This window comes from Embiotoca jacksoni, unplaced genomic scaffold, assembly GCF_022577435.1.
Source record: "Embiotoca jacksoni isolate LCO1_2020_lvr unplaced genomic scaffold, fEmbJac1.0.p SCAF_2, whole genome shotgun sequence".
NCBI classification, from domain to species: Eukaryota; Metazoa; Chordata; class Actinopteri; family Embiotocidae; genus Embiotoca; species Embiotoca jacksoni.
The window spans coordinates 428,865-450,354 of NW_027185340.1; the positions used below are offsets into that span (position 1 = coordinate 428,865).

The following is a 21,490-nucleotide window of genomic DNA, read 5'->3' on the forward strand; positions in this document are numbered from 1 at the left end:
TAAGTTGGTTAGTTAGGAACAGCTGGAAGTACTCAAGTGAAGTACAATTAATTATTCAAACACTGTACTTCAGTTCTTGAGTAAATGCACTTAACGTCTTACATTTTATGACTAAGACTAAATGAAATCAAACAATTCTCACTCTGAACCATTTTACTTTAGTGGTTTAGTATTCAACCCATATCAACTTGATGAAAATGGTTCAAATTAAATCCACATTTCAAAAATTACAAAATGATTTAAGATGGCTTTTTAACTTTAATGCAACAAAAAGAATATAATAATCATAATGATGTTGTTATCAAGAGGAAATAGTGAGGGCTTAATTGTGTTCTTTTGAAAAAGTTGTTTATTTTATCCATCCACACACCCAAACTATTTAAAAATAATATTCCTACAAAAGTCACTACTCATGTCACAATATTTATGGTAAAATACAGTTACTTCAAGTCTTCTGACTGTCTGCGGTCTTGAGACGTGTCCAGTGGACCGTGACGCCGTCGGACTCCCAGCTGGTTTAAAGCCCAGTGCAGGTTTCTCCTGCGTCCACAGGATGTCTGAGAGGCTCTGGTTGAAGGAAATGCTTGGAGATGAAACATACGATATGCACCACATTAATTCAGAGGAAAGGCTGTTTAGACTTTTACATCTAGTGGAGATGTGTCCTGCTCTGTAAGGTGCAGGACACATACTGTACAGTACACACACTGCATATAGAAAAACATCCTCAGAGGTCAGAGGTCAGGCACTACAATACTGAGGAGTGTATTCAGTGGATATTCAGACATATTAAATGCTACAATCGTCCTTTTGCAATGACAGTCTTTCCCAGGACTGTGCTGTAGGTACACACTGTACATGTAATAAATAGGACTTAACAGTGACAGAATTAACACTGTGTGTGTCAGAGATCCCTCATTGTTTTTTTTACACAATAAACTCACAAATGTAGATGAATCCTGTCCTGCTGGGCATCTTAGAGTCACAAAAATGTAAACAATTCTTTTCTGATTTATTTAAGATTTTCTAAAACAATCTTGTGATTTTTTTTTTAAAGCGTTGTGCCATTTTACCTTTTCTTAGAAAAGACTGAAATACTTCATAAAATAAATACACACACGCGCACACAAAGCTATAATGTAGTACTGATGATTAAAAAAAAGTAAATGACATATCTACAGTGGAAATCTTTGAATCCCAAATCCAACATTGAGTTGAAGAGTCAGTGCATTTTGATGAAGAAAACCATATTGCACTTTAAGATATAAATCCATAAAGTGTTTTTTTCTCCACCACCAGATAGACCACACATCAGCATTACTCCAACCGTTTATTCATTTAGTGTCAAAGGTGACGAGAAGGACTCCAACACCAAAGACAAAGTCACTGGAAACTTTTACTGCAACAGTTCAGTCCATCGTTGGTCAAAGAATCTCCTCATATTGTGGCCGGCTCGTCCGATTTCGGAGTCATCTTCGTTAAATTTTTCACAGTTATCAAAAACCAGATTCACGTCAATGATGAAAGTCTCCAAATTTAGGTACCTGTAATCATTGGAAATGGTTTTAATGTAAATTCATAAGCAGAAATGGAGAAAAATAAGTTAAATACTAGTTTTATATAGTATGTACACATTAAAAACATACATATATCTTCTTAAAAAGCAACACTGTGATAGTAACACATACTGATTATTGGAGAGCTTCTCTTTGATGGTGGAGAAGTCCATGGGCTTCTTGATGACTTTTCTGTATCCAGGGACAGCTTTGTGGTTGACCGGTGTGAGAAAGGGCCAAGCATCCCGCTGGGCCTCCAGCTCAGCCAGCAGCACTCTGCAGCCAACAAACAGCAAACAGGGCTCAGCTTTTTATGATTTCATTTCAATATATTTTCAGAACGTGTTTAAAACAACATCGTCTGATTCTTTGTCACCGCTAGATTTTAGGATCTGGTAAAATATGAAATGACATGATAAAACCGATGTTTTCATTGTTATAGTTTCATGACTCCAGAAGGATGATTGTTCTGTACATGTATTACAGAAGCTCAACTAAAAATGTTTATTTAAACAAAGAGACATGGTAAAATTAGTGCTGCTAGTTCCTAAGCATGCAGCCAATATGTCCTTGTACATACCGGCACATTGCCAGTCCGCTTCTGTCGTCTTTGGCCGTTTTGGCTTTTTTTACACAGGACACAGGGCTGTCATACTTGGCCTGCGAGCTGGGTGGGCTGTCGTCTGCTCTCCTCTTTTTGAACTCCTTGGTACTTTTTTTTGGCATGCTGTTGCTGCTGGCATCCTCCTCATCGATGAGATCTCCTACCACAGATGGCCTACTATTTCGTTTTACCTCACTGCTTTTCTTTCCTCCTCCAGCTGTTCGGCTCTGTTGCCTTATACTCCGAGGGGAATGACCACTTTCCTGAATGACAGAACACACAAAACCCTGCTGAGGCAAAACAACACACAATCTATCCATCCAACCAACCATCCAACCATCCATCCATCATCCAACCATCATCCAACCATCTATCCATCCATCATCCATCCATCCATCCATCCATCCATCATCCAACCATCCATCCATCCATTCATCCAACCATCTATCCATCCATCATCCAACCATCTATCCAACCATCCATCATCCATCCATTCATCCATCCATTCATCCATCCATCATCCAACCATCTATCCATCCATCATCCAACCATCTATCCAACCATCCATCATCCATCCATTCATCCATCCATCATCCAACCATCTATCCAACCATCCATTCATCCAACCATTCATCCATCCATCATCCAACCATCTATCCATCCATCATCCATCCATCCATCCAACCATGCATCCATCCATCCATCCATCATCCAACCATCTATCCATCCATCATCCAACCATCTATCCAACCATCCATTCATCCATCCATCATCCAACCATTCATCCATCCATCATCCAACCATCTATCCAACCATCCATCCATCTATCCATTCATCCATCCATCATCCAACCATCTATCCATCCATCATCCAACCATCCATTCATCCATCCATCATCCAACCATTCATCCATCCATCATCCAACCATCTATCCAACCATCCAACCATCCATCCATTCATCCATCCATCATCCAACCATCTATCCATCCATCATCCAACCATCCATCATCCATCCATCCATCCATCCAACCATGCATCCATCCATCCAACCATGCACCCATCCATCCATCCATCCATCCATGGATTGCTCAGATATATAGATAGTAATACCAGTTGTGTGATCAATCACTCAGGGCATGTTGATGTACCTTTGCTACACAAGTTGGACAAAACCAGTCTCCATCAGGCACAGCAGTGATCTTGGGTTTATGGCAGTAAGTGTGGCAGCCTTTGTCACAGCCGTCACACAGTAAGAGGAGTTCCTCATTATCCCCCTTTTGACAGAGCTGACAGTGCTGAAAACACAACGAAAGGTAAAGGCAAATGAGCATGTGGAGTGCTGCACTACATGTAGTTACAAATTCAAACTGAGATACCATATGTCACCATAAAATGTAGTGATTTATGCAGCTGTGTGCAGCCAGGCATACAGAATGATGTTGATTTGTGACTGTTATTATCCAGTTGTTGCTTCTGTGTTGATATAGATAGTAATACCAGTTGTGTGATCAATCACTCAGGGCATGTTGATGTACCTCTGCTACACAAGTTGGACAAAACCAGTCTCCATCAGGCACAGCAGTGAACACTGCTAACACATCATTCTTTTCTTTTCACCTTTTGCAGAACAAAACTCTGGTTTTAGGGAACACGAGCTATGCAAACTAATTGTCCTATCCTTAACTGTTTTCAAAAGGCTTTTGTATTTTCTAATGGATTAAATAACGAACCAATTATTGACATACACAATTTCATGCAATTGAATCTTTAATATGATCTATAAATGTAGGTTTAGTATATATGTACTATAAAATGAAGAAAGACACAGAGAGATCAGGTGACACTCACCACTTTCATGATGACTCGTTCCCAGGCGATGGATTTCTGCAGCTGCTGAATGCAGAGTGACAGCTGAGCGGAGCTGCGAACTTGGCCGAGGGCTTTTCGCCACAGTCTCATCCCAGGAGCCACCTCCTCCTCACTGCTTCGAGTTCAAGAGTATGAGAACAAGTTGGTTGCCCAAAGAACATGTCAGTACTTTTTCTAATACAGACACAAGTATGGTGACATTATCCGCACGTATCTGAAAGGCTGTGCTTTAAGACCTCTTTAGGTACCTGCGATCAATATTTTTCTCCAGCTCTGACAGTCTGGTGACGGCGATATCGAGGGGATTGTTGGGCCACTGCACCACAGAGCCAGGAAGGTCCTCCTGGATGATTTCTCTCTGACACCTGTTTTCCAGAGTCGGGGAGGAGAAGGACTTGTGCTCATGATAGACTAGATCCTTACTGTCTGACTGGGGCTCAGGGGGCATCCAACCCTGACGGAGACATCAGTAAAATATGGCCATCACAATACAACATTTAACGGGTGCCAAAGTCAGGACACAAGAGCCTATCCAAGCATTGAAGAGTGAAATGATGGATAAAATCAGTTTGGAAACATGATTGGTTTCTGTGTGAACTGAACGAAGATGAAAGAGTAGGATGCTTATTTCCCTGTACCTTGAGCTGCAGGTTAGCAGAGATGACTTTCCTCTCCAGAGCTTCGACGTGTCGCAGCAGGTTGATGTCCACCTCCATGGCCTGCTCCTCAACACACCAGCCCTCCACTGTCTCCACGCTCACCTCTTGCTTTCCCAGCTCTGTCACATCAACTGCTGCCACCACACACATTAAAACATTACAGTCGACTGGTGCAACTTATCTATATATCCAGATGTGCCAAAACACACAACATTCGACAGACATGCAGTGGTAAATAATAAAGAAAAGTATTATTTGAACTTTTAAAACTTTTAGAACTTAAAAAAAAAAAGCAAAGGAAATGTGAACCCACCGTCGTTCCTGTTGGTACAGAGCTGGGTCATATGCTCCATGTGTTTTTGGATCTGCTTCTGCAAGACCCTCTCTCTGATGCCTCGGCTATGGAGGGTCTTAACCAGCCTGTGCAGGTTCTCCATGTCTGACACCCTCCACCAGCCGCGCAGCATCTCTGCCAACACATTAAATGAACACATTAAAGAGCTCTTGTCATGTTGTTTTTTTAATTATAGCAACATATTGTTTAACTGACAATCACCACAGTATGTACTCTGGTGCTCTCAGGGCGTTGGATATCTTTAGTCCTGTATATTTGATTTGTGCATTTTGACAATGTGCCATTCTTACCCTCTGGGATAGGCTGAGGATGAGGGTAGTCCTGGGTGTTGGCCACCTCCACAGCAGGGAATGAGGCACAAGTGAGCTTGTCACTCGGGGGCTCTGGGGTCTCACTCTTGTTGACAGAGTTGTTATTTGCCAGAAAGAGGGCCTTGTTTCCATTACCCTCTGCATGCTGGGAGGCTAGATCCCACATGGGGGGTAGAGAAGTGCCAGAGAAGGGCAAGCTGGGGCTGGTCGCGGAGCTGAGCGTGTCACACGGCGTCAGCCGGCTTTGATGAATGTCAGACTTTACTTGCTGAGAGGAAAAATACATACATTTTAAATTATGATCAGCTAGCAGTTTTATTCCACTACCATATGCGTACTGTATAAGGTACTAGCTGAAGAAAAAAAAAGCATTCTGGAAAGAGTTTCTCATCCAATTCCAACACAGGAAATATGGTCATGAAATATGGACTAATTCTTACAACACATGTCACAAGTACATCTTGATCTTTGTAACAGAGATGGAAACAGCATTATTGCTATCCACCAACCTGGAGGATATGCGTTTGCATGTTATTGATCCCAGCAGTAGTGTTGTAGCTCGCTGTAGTGAGGGGATTAGTGGAGAGGAATGAGGGGGATTTAGTCCCCATGTGTTGTGGAGAAGAGGAGGAAGCTGGAGGACTGGAGCCAGAGGTCACAGAGGACTCATCACAAGGAGAGCGAGGCAAGAGGCTAAACCACTGGTTGCTTTTATCAGTCAGTGCCTTAGACAGCTCGTCATACTGAAGGATGGATTGAGGGCTCCGGGTCATCCAGTGACTGCTTTTCAGCCAGGTGGGGCTGAGAGGAGATGGTACTGAAGCATCTGTTTTATCCATCAGTCCCTGCTGAGTGGAGACTGTCTGTGAGGTAGGATACGAGGGATAAGATGCAGAAGTGGGAACTTCAGCAGAGTAACTATTAATATCAGAATCTTTCATTTTGGCGACTTCAAGGAGTTTGCTGAGCTTAGAGAAGGAGCCGGGTTTTTGGAGGAAGAGATTGTCTTTGTCCTGCTGGCACTCGGGCTTTGCTGTATCACCGTCTGTGCTCGGTGCTGGGCTGCAGACCTCTGGCTTCTCTGTGTCTTCCAGCTGCTCCTCCTTTAGCCTCATCACCTGGGCAGCCCTCTTTCTTTTCTCCTCCTTCTCTGTCTCTTCGGAGCCTGGATAACATGAAAGAAACATTAGCTTTGACACAATGCACAAACAAACCTTCAGTTCTCTATCCTGCACACGCTGACAGATATGAAGACAATCTGAGCCTTAGGTCTTGGTTTGCACCTTCACCACTCTCCATGCCTTCAACAAAGATGCCACCACACCGTGGGAGGACCCAGTAACGTCTCTTGTATCGGTCCTGGCCTATCATCACCGAGCGAAGCGAGTGAGATGCATCAAACAGCTTCTGTCTAATTTGACTCTGTTGCTGAAGAGACAGAAAGTACATTCAGTTGCGAACTATGAATCAATTCATTAAGAAATGATGAGAAAATATAATTTACCTTGTATGTTTTCTCAATGTGTTTCTCCAGTTCTTCGATGCTGGCTGAGTGTACACTGTCATCCTAGAAGAAAACATGTCGTTACTGGGAGGCCAGCGGACCGGCTGACATTTACTATAACAGACACTGGTGTAGTCACTGACCTCCTCCTCACATATCTCTGCTTTCTTCCCTTTCTTTCCCGCTGACTCTTCCTCCTCCTCCTCATCGTCTTCTCCTTGGTCTTCACTGTCGTCATCCTCGTCCTCTTCTTCCTCACTGTCCCCTTCTTTTCTCTTGCATTTGTTTCTGACTGTGGGGTTGACAAACGAATGGCTGTCCTCTCCTCCCACACTGCTGTCTCTCTTCCCTGTCTTCTTGGCATGGATGCTCCTCAGTCTTTGAAAACAGAAATGAATAGAAGATTAAAGAGAGAAAGTCACCTTGTACAGTTCATGTGCTATTCAGTCAATCACTAACACAAAATGTCTGAGCATATTCACAGAACCTGCAAATTACAGCTCAGATAACGCATGTACTCACTTGCGAAGCTTTCCCTCGACAACCCACTTATCCTTCCTCAGGTTGGTCATGTAGTCTATGTTTTTGTCGATTTCACTGGAAAACACCAGAGATTATTGAAACAGACACTTCTGTGGCCTTTTTGTATAATAAGAAGAGCATGAGGCATCAAATGTGATTCAAAATGTAGTATTTATAAAAAATGGATGACTTGCAGTTTGATGCAACCTTGTGAAAGTGTCTATCAGACTGTAGTTTGCCATATTCCATTTCACACTTCTGTTATTTGATTACAGCTGAAGCTTCCATGAATAAAACAAGTGTGTATGCTCCACTTTCAGGTATAGAGATGAACATAGAAACACTTCATACAGTTAGTGTCTCTCACAGTCCAACATTATATTATCATATCATTTTATATAAATGTATCAAAGCTTAAAATGACCAGTGGCAGTTTGGTTTTCTATGAATAGTCCAGAGTGTCAGAGGCAGGATCCTCACCTGATCACAGCTTTACTGCAGCAGAGCTCATTCACGAGGAATGCCAGCATGGAGGCCTTCTGAACCGGACTGTGAGCCTGAAAAGCCTTCGTCCTGAGGCTGAGGGCCAAAGCAGCCGTCTCTGCCTGCTCAGAATGACACTCCATGTAGATCTGCAGGATCTCAGACACGTTGTCTCGGTTGATCTCCACATTTGTCAAGTGGTTCCCCAAGATGGTTTTGCTCTAAAGCAAATAATGTGTTTCAAAAAAAGTCGTTTTGTCAAAGGGTTTAACAATCTTTTTTAACCACTAAACTGAATCTAAAATAAAAAACGAAATCCCTTTCTTTATGTAGTATAGCCTTAAAAGCAAATAGTCACAATACGTGTCTAGAAGAGAACCATCCTTCCATGTAATTATCTCTTGCTGATACTAAGTGCTCAAGTGTCCCCCGGGATGTGTCACATCCAGGATGTGTGGATTATTATTAAACATGCTCAATGTTTAGTTGGGCTGTTCAGTGTCCTTGTATATTTATGTCTCTTGATGTGGACACAACAGCCTGAGACGGTTTCTTACAAGAAAATGTATGTAAAATCCCATAAATTCATGATTACACCCCACAGCACGGCAAGGAGACAAAGGGGATTAAAATCATGGTTTAAACCTAAAATGTCTCAGAGCTCCAAACACTGATAAACTCCAAAGCAGACTCTTCATTTAGATCTCCAGAGCAAAAGTGGCTGGTTGAAAAATATTAGCAGGTAACAAGTGGGATCACTTTGTTACAAGGGACAGCCTACATTTCCTTTTATTTCTTACACTGTACTGTCACTGCTGTCAGTTTTCTCTTTAATATCTAAATATCTCAGGACTCTTTAGAGCGTTCCAGTAACTGAAGCAGTGAAAAAAGTGATATTTGTACAATAGGTACATCTAAATCATTAGATTTCATAGGCACACTGTAGCAGTTGTGTAATTATAAGTATTTACATGCGTGTAATTTACAGCACAGAGAACTTTTATAATTTACCCGCTGCACAAATACTACAGATAGAATGACAGACCCTCACCTTGTAACCTGCAGGTAAACCAGGATCACACACAGCTGCAGAGAGCATGCTCACCAGCAGGTCCTGCACTTTGCCCGTACTGTTCCCAACATTGAGCAACCCCTCCTGAAGGTCATTTATGGTGAGCATGTTTGAATTTAAATCCAATCGCAGGACCTTTCCAAAGCTGTGCAGAAACTGCAGCACCATCAAGCACTGTGAGAAAGTGCCTCCTGGTAAAACCAGACCAGAGATACGAGACAACTCTGGAAGTGGCTGGAGAGAAAAACAAATACAATTTTAAAACACAAAACACTATTTTATGATTAAGAACAATTTGTAACTACTGAAAAGAAATCCCCAAAAGATAGATGTTGTGTTGGTCATAGGATATCCCTTTCTTACTTTATTATTACAATTTAAATGAAACAAACAACACATAATTCAGCCTTTCTTACATTTTAGGGATTACTCGTTTCAGACTTCAGTCAGTCTGTTAAAACCTATTAAAGAAATGTTATGAATATAAGTCCTGAATTCTTTGATTACATGTATCTGATCCGTGATCCTTGGTTGGTGTTATGACCTTAGCAGCCACTGGGTGGCAGTGTTTTGATCAACACCTGTTTCCCTTTTAATCAATACCAGATGCTTTCAGTGATATTAAACATCTATTTTGTTGGTGACAGTGAAACAATGAAACCATCGATTTATCAAAGGCACTTCTAATCTTCACGCATATAGCTCCTACAGTGATTACACTGGTGGATTTCTCTTAAAAAAAAAATCCCCGGATATCCAGTCTTTCTACACACATTTATTACTCCACAGATGGACTCCATCCGTGGTGCAGCACGAGCTCTCATTTTCATCTGCCAACAGATCCACTGTGTGTGACTACCTTATGATCTGCTAAACACATGTCTTCGTTTGGCTTCTTCAGCTGCTTTGCTTTTTCCAGTTCCAGCCTTCTCAGCTCCAGTTTCCTCTCCTTGTTCAGCCGTTTCTCGTCCTTCTTTTCTTTCTTCAGACGCTCTTTCGCCTACAGAAAAGTTGAAGGACAATGGTATGCATTATGAACACTGCAGCAGACAGTGATCAGAATGTTTAGGTGAGGTATAATACATTTCTTTTATAGAGGCTGGATGTGATACAACACCACAAATTACAACCTCATTTCTGTCACATCATCAAAAATAGTCAAATTAACAAACCATTTTAAATCATTTCACGAAGGTTGTTGCAGGGCTACTAATAGGCCTACTGTAATGCATTATACTGTATATACATGTAATAATTATTGAATGAAGAAGTGGTTTTGTATTCGTTTCTGGCCATTTACAGGCCAATCCCTCATTATTCAAACACATCAAACCAAACATTCAGGCTTTAAACACCAGCCTCACAACAGCATGCCACATCAGCACTATCCAAACATACACAGCCCACACATGATGCTCCAGGAGACATCCAACAATATAAGTGTATTACACAAACACAATATACAGAAAATGTTTAAAATTTAGTTTCATTTGGGATTTGTTTTTGGATTGTTTTGTACTGTACATTTGATCAAGTTCATTTATAATCCGCTATTTCCCTCCTCTTAGGCCAATCTTTTGCTATATACTTAGGAAAAAAAAAGTTTCAAAAAGGTATTAACGCTCTATTCTCCGTAGTTCTTAAATATGAAATATCAATATAAGTGTGATAAATGATGGTATAGAGAACGTTTCCTACTGTCATTTATGCCACATTCAGCTCACAACATTTGCAGATTCTGTCATCCTTCCTTCAGTTTCAATATTTAGACGTAATAGACCACATATCATCTGTGCACAAAGGGATCTCTTACTCTTATAGTTTTGACATTTCTTAAAAAAAAAAAAACTACAATTTTGACTTTTGCCAGATTTCTTTGACCCATGTGTATCTCCCTTCTGCTCTGACGGCATCGACACTCATCCACCTCCACATTTGTTTTTTGGAGATAACTTCCTTGAAATCCACATTCTTCTAATAAATCAAACATTTCAATCATAATGTATAGTACTGTATCCCATCATAGCTGACTGCAGCACTTTTAGATAAAGTAGCTGAGTGAAGGAAAAGTAAAACCGAGTAAGACGGAGCAGGATGAGCCGAGATAACGTCAGCAGTTACTCACCTCTGCCTTCTTACGGGCGTCCACAGCCTTCATGAGGATCATGTGCTGCCTGCGTCTCTCCCTCTCCTGACAGAGCACACAGAGTTTATTCTATTTTAATTCTATCTTCACTTTCTATTATTTGTTGAAGAAAACAAATGAGGTCACACATGCAACTCACAATATGAACCACGTGACATGCACAGTAGACGATAGAGCGTTGGTCACAGTTTGTCATGATCAATACAAACAGCAGTTTTAATGTAAAACTACACATAATAGAGAAACAACACGACGATGAAAAAAAGAAAGTAAGGGTAGTGATGCATAGACAATGCATAAGCTTAAAGTTAGAAAAAGCCATTGTAATTTTAATCTGAGCGTGTCTGCAAGAGGCAGAATTAAAGATGGTATTAGCTGAGAGTTATTGAACTATAAGCAGCAGGTATTATGTATTAGAGCAACAAGCAAAATACTAAATGAAATCTTTTAATCGACTGATGAACAACATCATATTAAACTATCAAAATCTCCTGATATTATATACTTTTATCTACTCACACAAACACAGAAAGATGTTGAACCAATGTGATCATTCTAAAACAGAAACAGTGTACTTGGTGCTCTTTCAGATTATGAAGGCAAAGCACTTCATGCATTGAATCAATATTGATCACATTCTGCAGATAATGGACGGGTTTTTCCTCTGAGACGAATATGCAGTGCACTGTTGTGGGAAAAGCCATGCAGAGGGACGTTGCATGCCTGCAGCCAATGCTACACTTTACCCATTGCTATGATGGCAACCAGTTATCACAACACATTCACAATATGGTGTTACATGTACAGAAACAAACATACTCATACCATATCTAGTCTATGTCTCTCCAACTCCTGGGAGAAAGAGTTGGCAAAGTTTTAAGAAATGAAAAATCACAGGTAAAAATCAAAACTTCCAAAGCAAAATTTGAAAGCATAAATTGTACAAAGGATAATTAGATAGAGATCATCTTCAATACATTTAAATTAAACTGACTAAAACTGGTTAAAATGAAGTCTCAGATAAAAGACCTACCTGGTGCTTCAGTATGACAGCTTGAAGTCTTCGCATCTCCTTCTCCTTCACAAACAACATGAAGTTAATTATAAACCAAAACAGGTTCACATTTACATTATTTTAAAGGGATACAGAAATGACATGTTTTCTTATCTGCTTTAATGCTCAACTTCCAGCTTCATTGGTTGATTTAATGAAAACATCCAACCAAGACAAGGAAAATCTCAAAGACAAGCAGTGTCATACAGCATAAATATCGTACTACAAGTAGGGGCAACGATTGGCATTATGAGCAGCTGAACAACAGACTAGACTGACTAATGGAGTTAAAGACGAGAAGCAACAGGAACCAAAACAATGAAAATGTGCTCATAAATCTAATATCACTCACCTTGTTTCGTTTCTCAGCTTCCAGTATTTTGGCATTGGCTGCTGCTTCTTTTTTCTTTCTTTTCACCTGTTTGTGCAAAACAGGACATGAGGTCGTGCAACACAATCGACATGTACACCAAAACGCACCAATTTTTCACTAACTGTTTTTTTCAATTTTTTTTTTTATCAACCAAAAACATTAAGTGGAAACAATACAGGACTAAAGCGATGGTTTAAAAAATATAACATACATAAAATATACGTAAATATGTTCTACTTTAGTTTTCTATGTGTTTGCAAGATTGCTATTGTTCGGTCTGATTGTTCATAGAGTCAATGGGTCGAAGATAATATATCTAACATGCTGAAATTTTGAGCAATGAGATAATTATTTCCCCCCATTAACACTGAAAGACAAAATGGCTGGAGTTATTACAAAACACCAGCAGCCAGAGAGAATAAATTAAGCAAAATTTCTATCAGCAATTATAGCCCCAATGAAATCCTGTTAAGAGCCACTTGCCAAGCGTGTCAACTCAAATTTGATTTATAAAGGCTAAAATACTTCACAGCTTATATTAGGGACAGAATACAAAATAGGTATTTCACCTAGCCATGGTAAACTCTGGGCCTCCTCATACTTAATGAAATACTGTATTTTGTATTAATCTCCAGCATGGTTGGAGGAGATTTTCATATTCAATGGCACTTTTGGAAAAAACCAATTAAGCATTAGTGACATGTACACACTAAAAGTTGGGCCACATAATTTAGGAGTAGCCTTTAGTTGTTTTTTTCCCTTTAAATCCTATCAACAGCAGAAAGGAAGCATTTTTAGAATGTTTCTGCAACAACTTTCAGGACGAACCTCAAGAATTTGCTGTGCACGGAGTTCTTTCTCCAGACGAATTTGCTGAATGCGCTTGATCTTCTCCTAGTAAAAGGATGAGGGTGAGATCAAATGAATTAACTGTTAAGTCATGCATGTTATAGAGTGGTGGAGGGGGGCAGGATGTGAGCTGAAGAAGTACAGTGGGTCTATGCAGATGAGGAAGGTGCAGCATTTTAAAGAACAGCAACTTTCTTGTAGGATTTCAAAGCAATTCGACTGCTGAAAACCTTTCCACCTTTCTGAGCACAAACTCTCAGTATGAACAGAGCAGCTGCAGATAAAGATCTGCGTGGAAAATCGAACAATGCATGGGAAGGAAAACCCTTACTTGTTGTTTAAGAATCTTCATCTGCTCCCTCTTCCTCCGCCTCTCCTCAGCAGCCACCATTGCTGAAAAACGCAAACAAATCAAGCATGCACAGGCATCATATCATCCAGTGTAGGAGAGGAATCTGAGTAGACACCGACCACTTACCCTGTTGCTTCCTCGCCTCCTTGGCTGCTTGCGCAATTGCCTGTTTCTCTAGTTTTCTCATCATCTTGATCTGAGCTGCTTGTCGAGCTATTTCTGCAACATGGTGAAATGCAAAATATGAAATAACAAATCACAGACACTACTGAAAAAAAAAATCACCCACTGACACTCTAATCCATGTGAAGAGTTCGAAGGCTATTGACTACAACAGTTAGAGAAAGTCGAGAAAAAGCCTCAGGGGCCACTACATGTCTACTGGATGAAATATCCTTTGGTTATAGTTGAATATATTGAGAAACGGCATTGCTGCCTTTTCTAATTTGATTTTTTTTGTTGTTGTTGTTGATTTTTTTTTGTGTGATTAAAAAAAAAAAGTCTTGATTTTCAGGTGTTGACATCAAATGTTCACCACTGATATTGAAATTGGTGAAAATTCTTCATCTTATTGAATATGCAGGTGTTCCAGGCTTTCAGGCTTCCTTGGTGGAGCGAATGTGAAAATGAAAACACCCTATTTGTATAGCCACATACAAGGAGGCACTCCAATCTCTTCACACAGCCATTAACCAAGACCAGGAAAATCCTTCATGTGCAAACAATGAGTCCAGTATTTCAAACCATTACAGACAAGCAGGGGCAAAGATCGGTAGTCAGCATGTGACATTTGCGGCAGCTCAACAAGACAACACAGGTCTGATATTTAAGATAGCTGAATGTGGTTTTGCAATTGACCTCCATTGTAGCTGGTAATACAGCGGGTACGGAAAGTATTCAGACCCCTTTAAATATTTCACTCTTTGTTTCATTGCAGCCATTTGCTAAAATCAAAAAAGTTCATTTTATTTCTCATTAATGTACACTCAGCACCCCATCTTGACAGAAAAAAAACAGAAATGTAGAAATTTGTGCAAATTTATTAAAAAAGAAAAACTGAAATATCACATGGTCATAAGTATGAATACTTTCCGTACCCACTGTATCTAGTGTGCGGTATCTCACACCTCCGGTTGGCAAATTACCCGTTATTTAAAAATAAATGCAAAAAAGCACAACGTGCATCAACATGTGCAACATAAGGCCAATAGCTGCTGGTGTTTTATGCTGTTTAATCTTTCACAGGAAACATCTCTACGATGGAAACTGACCTTGAGCCTCCAGTTTACGGAGCAACTTGGCATCACTGATATCTTGGAAGTTATTTTCACCAACATTTAGAGGGTGAGACTTCCATTGTCTGGCCCCAATGCCATCAACTGTCGGCCGGTGCTCGAATTTTGAGCGACGGCCGCGCCGTCCATCCATCGCTATGATGCTGGGAGCAATCTCATCCTCAGCCAGCAAGACCCACTGTAGACCCTGGGTCATTTTAAATAGACACAATACAGATTAAAACACACTGATAACTTAGCTTTGGTCTCTGACAGTGTTTTAAAAAGAAATACGTTTAGGCATTGTAACTTCTAGCAGCGCAACAGATTTAAATATATGTTACATTTATATTTCCTATAAATTTCCCATCTATGATTAATTGAGATATTCTGCAGATCAGTGTCCACATCCTAAACTGAATTGCAGATAATATTGAAACTATGATGATGGTCCACATGACAACAGTTGTGTTTGAGGTCATGAGAAACAACATTTACCTCTGGTCCGTCTCTGGCTTCGTAGAAGTCACCAACTTTAATTTTTGTACTAAAGCTGAAGTTGTCCCGCGAGATTTCAGTTATCCCATTCCTGACTAAGTACTGCAGACAAAAGAATAAAGCACACTAATTAAAGCACAGGTAGGAACCTTCAGCCAAAGAAGTAATTATATGATGCTTCACTCGTACAATTAGCGTGTGCAATCATTCAAAGCTTTAAAGCTACTTTACACAAAGTAAACTACACATTGCTGTTTTACCTTCATTACATCAGGATACTGACGCAGCTTCTTCCCACATGGGGCAAAGTAAGCCACCTCCCCCTGCAGACGACCAGCCACTGTCCTGATGCGCGTCTGTCTCTGCCACCTGGACAAAGAAATTGAAAACAACATGCAATATAGTTAACATGAAACTGCTGTTTACTGTGTAGTCTGTGGCCTTGTTATCCAGTGTAATCAGACCCCCTGATAGTCATGGACCATGTGGGACAACCCCTCACTTCCCATGAGCTCCGCTGGAGAGCAGCTGCGGCTCACAGAAGAGACGTGTGGGCTGGTTTCCCAGACAGAGCAGAGGCTGAAATACAGCCGTGTAGCCTGTGCTTCCTGTGAACCCTGTGATGAGAAACATCCCTGGAAGATGAAAGGCTGCTCTCCTTGGAGGCTGCAGAATTTGTGGGCAGGGAGCTGCTAATGTTGCATGTCTGTGTTGAGGCTGGATGCAATTAACCCCTTGTGTTGAACTGCTGGGCCTCATTTAATTTCCTGCCCACTATGACCGAATACTCAAGAAGTCCCCTAAAAGGAAGGCAAGGATGTTTTTTGTGGTCTGCTCCTACTCAGCTCTTCATAAAGATGTCACTGCACTCAAATCAGGAACTCTCACCGTGCTTTTTTGTTAACATCTACAGTATTTACCGCTGGGACAACTGTCTAAGCACGGTTGCAGCTTTTATGTCCAGCTTCATATTAACACAACAGTCAGACATTTTTACGGAGAACTGGACAAATGACATGCCAAAGAATACAATGATTAGTTGATAGAGTGAGTGTTTTCGTACTCCTTATTCTCACTGAATAATGCATCTACACGGAAGTTTAAGAAAGCTAAAATAATTGTCTGTTGTAGGAATCAAACCTGCAGATGTGATCACACTTGATCCAGGTGAACATGTGTCTTAGACTGCTAAACAAAGAAAAGTTAGCTGCAGGTGATGTTTTTTGCAAAAGTCACTTTTCAGCCTTGAGTAAGCTGACATTTTACTTTACCACCAACTGCCTAAACACCAACAATACAGCAAGCATGACAGCGAAAACAAACGGCACACGGTCACACTATCAAACCCTTATCTGTTTCTTTTAATATAAAGTGCGGGCACAATATCTCACCCAAACTCCAGAGGCAATCGCAGAACTCTCTCATCTGTTACCCTCCTCCTCTTTCCTGATCCTAGAAAACAGGAGAAATGACTCAGCATTTTTTTAACCTTCAGTGGGACCTGGGCAAATCCACAAATCTGCCATTCTCACAGGACAACACAAAGCAAAGTGAAAAAGCTCCTGTAAAAAGAGACATGTTTGGTACCTGTTGTGGATAATTGTTAATAGTATGAAACTGCAATACATAATGTAAATGACCACCAAATATTAGACAAACAATATTCAGATGTTTTGCTGAAATGTGTGAAACAGAAATGGAGCTTGTACAGGAACAAATCGCACAGCTGTTTAAGTGTTTCTTTAAGATCATCGACAGTAATTCATGACATGCAGCCGTGGCATGATTCTTTTATTACTGCATAGGAGGACTAAATGGAACAAGAAATTAATATTTCCAATAGTGGCAAGTAATAATGCACCTCTATTAGTAGTACAAAACACTGAGTCATCCACTATCACATAAAGCATCTGGCTGGGTTATTAAAACAAAAGCTGCTGGGTATAACCCAAACTATGATGCTACCAATATCCTGCAGAGAGCTTGTTTTAACAAAGATCTATGGAGAAATATGCTGCAAATTTATGTTTTCAGCTGGAATATTTAAATCTACTTTTCCACAGATAGAGGTGGGAGGAAAAGGCTGACTTATATAATGATTCTGCTGTACTGTCTCAGTGAATAATACTTTCCTAATGCCTGGATCATAGATCAAAGTATCAAATTAAATCTTAATTGCGGCCGTGTTATCGATATATTTTGTTTTTCATAAAACAGATTTGTTACCTGGCATTGTTGCATATGTGTAGGATGGGGACGGGGTGCTGTGTGTACTTAATGCCCTGCTGCTGCTGGAGAGTAAACTACCAGGTAGAGTTGGAGGCTCTGTAATCTGCAGGTTAAGCAGAGAGCCGTTGGCTGAAAGGTTGGAGGGCGACTTGTGAGTGGACAACGATGCTTCAGTGAGTTTACGAGGAGTCCTCTCTGCATCGCTTTCTGCTTCTGTCTCGAGGCACTCCTTGGTATCATCCTCAGAGCCATCAGAGTCGCTCTCCAGTATGCTCTCCAACTCTGCAGGGGATTCCAATGTGCCACAGAGAGACAGAGAGAGTGGAATTATGTCCTAATTAATATTCCTTGCCCATCCCAACCATACAGAGCACTGCTAATTTCTCAAAGAAACCTCATCCTCCACAGCTTCTATCAGCCATAGCATGTTATCAATGGCATATTTATTCAATAAAAGAGTAGTTAATCTAACCTGAAAGGCTACTGCCAGAATCTTCATCTTCAATATCATCTTCATCGTCGTCATCATCATCGTAATCATCTCCTAAAGAGTCGTCGGAGTCTTTGCTACTGTGAATGTCAGACTCGCTGCCTCTGACCAGGTCTACAGGGTGACAGGACGAGCTGGTTTTACCGAGGCTCTTTCCTGCATGAAGAAACTTGGTAGAGTTAGTCTTCCTCGATCTGGGAGTAAGTCCCGATGAGGCAGAGCATTTAAGTGAGGAAGAAGAGCTGGCCGACATGTCCTTTGCTCCAGTGCTCAAGTTTATAGGCATGGGGTAAAGAGGGTTGGTCGCTGCTAAGAGTGGCTTGCTGTTGAGGATGCTGCTCTGGCTGCGGGGCTTCGTGATGAGGGCCAAAGGGGCCTCTTGAACCGCACTGTGGATGGCTCCATTAGGGAGCAGGTTGGGCAACAGGTTGCTGTCATTGCTGATAGGGAGAGACATAGGGAGGTCATTCTATCTGATGAATTTGTAGGAGGTGTCAGCAATGATGACAAGAAGGCTGAAATGTGACTTCATACCAGTTTTGGCTCTGAGGACTCAGAGAGAAAGCCTGCGTCGTAGAATCCTTCATAAATAAAGATTAAAAAGAAAGGAAAACAAAGAAGGAAGTAATTACACAAACTGTCACTCACATTACATTACTGTGGGCTGTAACTGAAAGAATTTAAGGTGTAATAAGTGACAATGACAATAAAAAGCAGTCTCAAGCCTGTCAACAACAATGAAGAAAATCAGGCTGCTATGAAAAAATATTTTCTAAATAGTTTGCCTTAGTGCCATCATGAGACGTTAGCTGTCATCCTGTATTTGTTGCTATTGTTAAACTCTGGCAATCAAAAGGCTGAATTTAATGTACAACCATCATATGAATCTAAACCCTCTTGTTACAGATTTCTACATGTTTCCCTCCTTCTCAGAAGAGTGACTGACTCCTCTAAAAGAGGCTAATTTCTCGCGCTTGATAACAAACATCCCAAAGCATAACAGAGCTAATTGCTTGTCAGTTATGTGAAGTATTCTCAGCAGAGCTAAACACATTGTCACTTCTAGTCATGCAGTGGTCAGACACTCATGAAATATAATGAAAGGCCTGATAATAGTGCATTCACTTTCTGTTGTTAAGGAAAACAATGATCTTTATTTATTTTATGACAACCAGTGATGGACAATAAATAAAAACAAGAGTGTGCCTATGTAAGAAGATGAAAAATACTTTTAGGCTTCATTGCACTAATCTACCTTTTGTACCTCAGGTAGAATTGAGGGGAAAGCAGCAACACTCATGCATCAGTGTGAAGAAAACGTTAACTCACCTGCTTCAGTTTAAATGTGTTGAGATGTAATGATCTTCCATCTGGAAGGTTTCTGCTCTCCTTCATGCTATCAACAGGCTGCGTGTGCAGGCTGGAGGGAATCAAAAATGTGGGTTTATGTGAGGGCTTCTTTGAGGCTAACAGTGTTGGTGGTTTGGGTGAAGAGAGGGGAAGAGGTTTGAGAGAACAAAGAGGTGAGGGTTTAGGTAAGGAGAGGGGTTTCTTAGGGGAACAGAGGGCGAGAGGTTTAGGAGAGCCATGTTTTGGTGAGGTCAAAGGAGTGTAGTGCTTTGGCAAAGGTAAGTTGCGGAAGTGTTTGGATGAGTTGGAGAAGGAGAAGGGGTTGGGTGAAGACCTGGAGGGCAGAGGACAAGCCTCCCTGTGGGACTGTGCTAAGGGACTGTTGCTGACTGCCAGGCCTGTGGCCTGTATAACACTGATGTGCTGCTGGCCTTCGTCCTCGGCGGTCCTGGAGCTCTGGAGAAGCAGTGCAGTGGACTGCAGCAGGCCAGCGGGATGAGGATAGGACTGGATTTGATAAGAGGAAGTCAAAGGAACACTGTCACAATGACTGTCTTGAGTTGTGTTTCCATCAGTAGAGCGAGGTCTCTTCTTCTTACTCTCAGAAGTGTTGTGTGTCAGCCGCTGAGTAGGAGGATGAGGAAAACAAGAAGACAGCATGTCAGCTCCAGCTGAGCGAGCCTCATGGTGGCAGTTCTGTCAGTTAGCACATACATCCAGTTTGCCACCCACCACTAAAGCTGCCTTTGACAAACTAACTAACATTTACTTAAGGGAGAGCAGTTTAAACCCATTCACAAATCTGTCACATACTAAATAACTTATTTTACCGGAAGCTTTTGCCTTGATTCTGTCATTAACTAAGATATATGGCTTCCTACATTATTCTGAAAAGAAACCAAAAAAAGAAAATCTGCTTTTTTCAAAGATTTAAAAAATGTTATCAATAGAAAAAGGTCTTCTGAATCTTCTGCTGAATTTCTTAAAACATGAACAATGGCAATTTAAGATAGTCATACTTACTTTGACTTTCCTTTTAACTGGACTCTCATGTTCAGAATCAGAGTCCTTACTGTCACTGCTCTGATCATCCTCATCGTCATTGTCCTCATCATCCTCCTCCATGTCATCAGGATCACTACTGCTTTCATCACCATCACTGGAGCTTTCTGACATGGATCCTGATTGGCTGCCACTCATGCTGGACGTCTCTTGTGGTCTTTTGTTGGGTTTCTTAATCGTAATAATAAAAGTCCACATTTCTTGATTAAGTAAAACATGTGAAAAGGTGCCGTAAACACAACAGTAAAGGGAGATTTCATGGAATAGATTGTGCTTTTAACAAACACTGAATATGAACCTTGTTAGTTTTTTGAGTGGTCTTCTGATGTAGAGTCTCATGGCTGCTCTTTTGACTACTGTTGGCTTGAGTTCTCTCCACATTTCCCTTTGCTGGAAATGAACTGGTGGTCACTGCAGACTTCCCAGTAGGAGAGGAAGCACTCCTACCATTCACTGTTCCCTTCACACCTACAGAAACTGGCATTGTATATTTCTTTAGATGGATCTCATGAGAACAAGCAGTATGACTCAAACACATTAAGAAGACAATAGAACAGACAACAGCAGAAAAAAGGCTGCTTGTTAGTTTATCTTTCATTGACATCTCTTTGTAATTGCCTCACAGCACACAAAAATGTGGTTTACCTGAGGTATGTGATTGTAAATCAATGGGATCATGGCTCTTGAAGGATGATACAAATACAGGATGCAGACCGAGGAGAGGGGGAAAGAAGGCTGCCGCTCCTCTGGTATGGGCTTCAGATGGCCGCCACCAATCTGAGTGGGAGAACGCAAATTCTGTACAGTTAGGCATGAATTGCTACCGAATCAAAACATGCAGAGAATCCAATCTGTCAATAATCTTTCTGATGGTGTGA

General features: G+C 41.0%; 1 protein-coding gene across 4 annotated transcripts in view; it reads right to left on the bottom strand.

Moving 5' to 3' along the window:
* Window positions 1–300: 300 nt before the first annotated feature.
* LOC138200816 (bromodomain adjacent to zinc finger domain protein 2B-like) overlaps window positions 301–21,490 on the bottom strand; it is a 50,349-nt gene continuing 29,159 nt past the window's right edge. The window contains exons 4-38 of one of the 4 annotated variants that reach the window (XM_069153722.1): window positions 21,258–21,389; window positions 20,911–21,089; window positions 20,574–20,783; window positions 19,530–20,174; window positions 18,735–18,781; window positions 18,183–18,640; window positions 17,789–17,992; window positions 16,873–16,933; window positions 15,742–15,850; window positions 15,482–15,583; window positions 14,981–15,191; window positions 13,836–13,928; window positions 13,689–13,750; window positions 13,337–13,402; window positions 12,488–12,553; window positions 12,115–12,159; window positions 11,907–11,933; window positions 11,061–11,126; window positions 9,795–9,935; window positions 8,915–9,169; window positions 7,861–8,084; window positions 7,381–7,455; window positions 7,002–7,236; window positions 6,859–6,921; window positions 6,638–6,782; window positions 5,864–6,519; window positions 5,334–5,622; window positions 5,002–5,157; window positions 4,668–4,822; window positions 4,278–4,483; window positions 4,009–4,144; window positions 3,309–3,455; window positions 2,137–2,423; window positions 1,689–1,832; window positions 301–1,544 (exon numbers count right to left, since the gene is read on the bottom strand). In XM_069153722.1, coding sequence (XP_069009823.1) covers window positions 1,397–1,544; window positions 1,689–1,832; window positions 2,137–2,423; window positions 3,309–3,455; window positions 4,009–4,144; window positions 4,278–4,483; window positions 4,668–4,822; window positions 5,002–5,157; window positions 5,334–5,622; window positions 5,864–6,519; window positions 6,638–6,782; window positions 6,859–6,921; window positions 7,002–7,236; window positions 7,381–7,455; window positions 7,861–8,084; window positions 8,915–9,169; window positions 9,795–9,935; window positions 11,061–11,126; window positions 11,907–11,933; window positions 12,115–12,159; window positions 12,488–12,553; window positions 13,337–13,402; window positions 13,689–13,750; window positions 13,836–13,928; window positions 14,981–15,191; window positions 15,482–15,583; window positions 15,742–15,850; window positions 16,873–16,933; window positions 17,789–17,992; window positions 18,183–18,640; window positions 18,735–18,781; window positions 19,530–20,174; window positions 20,574–20,783; window positions 20,911–21,089; window positions 21,258–21,389 — 6,245 coding nt within the window. In that variant the 3' untranslated portion in view covers window positions 301–1,396. Of the gene's footprint in view, window positions 1,545–1,688; window positions 1,833–2,136; window positions 2,424–3,308; window positions 3,456–4,008; window positions 4,145–4,277; window positions 4,484–4,667; window positions 4,823–5,001; window positions 5,158–5,333; window positions 5,623–5,863; window positions 6,520–6,637; window positions 6,783–6,858; window positions 6,922–7,001; window positions 7,237–7,380; window positions 7,456–7,860; window positions 8,085–8,914; window positions 9,170–9,794; window positions 9,936–11,060; window positions 11,127–11,906; window positions 11,934–12,114; window positions 12,160–12,487; window positions 12,554–13,336; window positions 13,403–13,688; window positions 13,751–13,835; window positions 13,929–14,980; window positions 15,192–15,481; window positions 15,584–15,741; window positions 15,851–16,872; window positions 16,934–17,707; window positions 17,993–18,182; window positions 18,641–18,734; window positions 18,782–19,529; window positions 20,175–20,573; window positions 20,784–20,910; window positions 21,090–21,257; window positions 21,390–21,490 lie in introns of all 4 variants that reach the window. The other 3 variants (XM_069153720.1, XM_069153721.1, XM_069153719.1) reach the window with 3 other exon arrangements.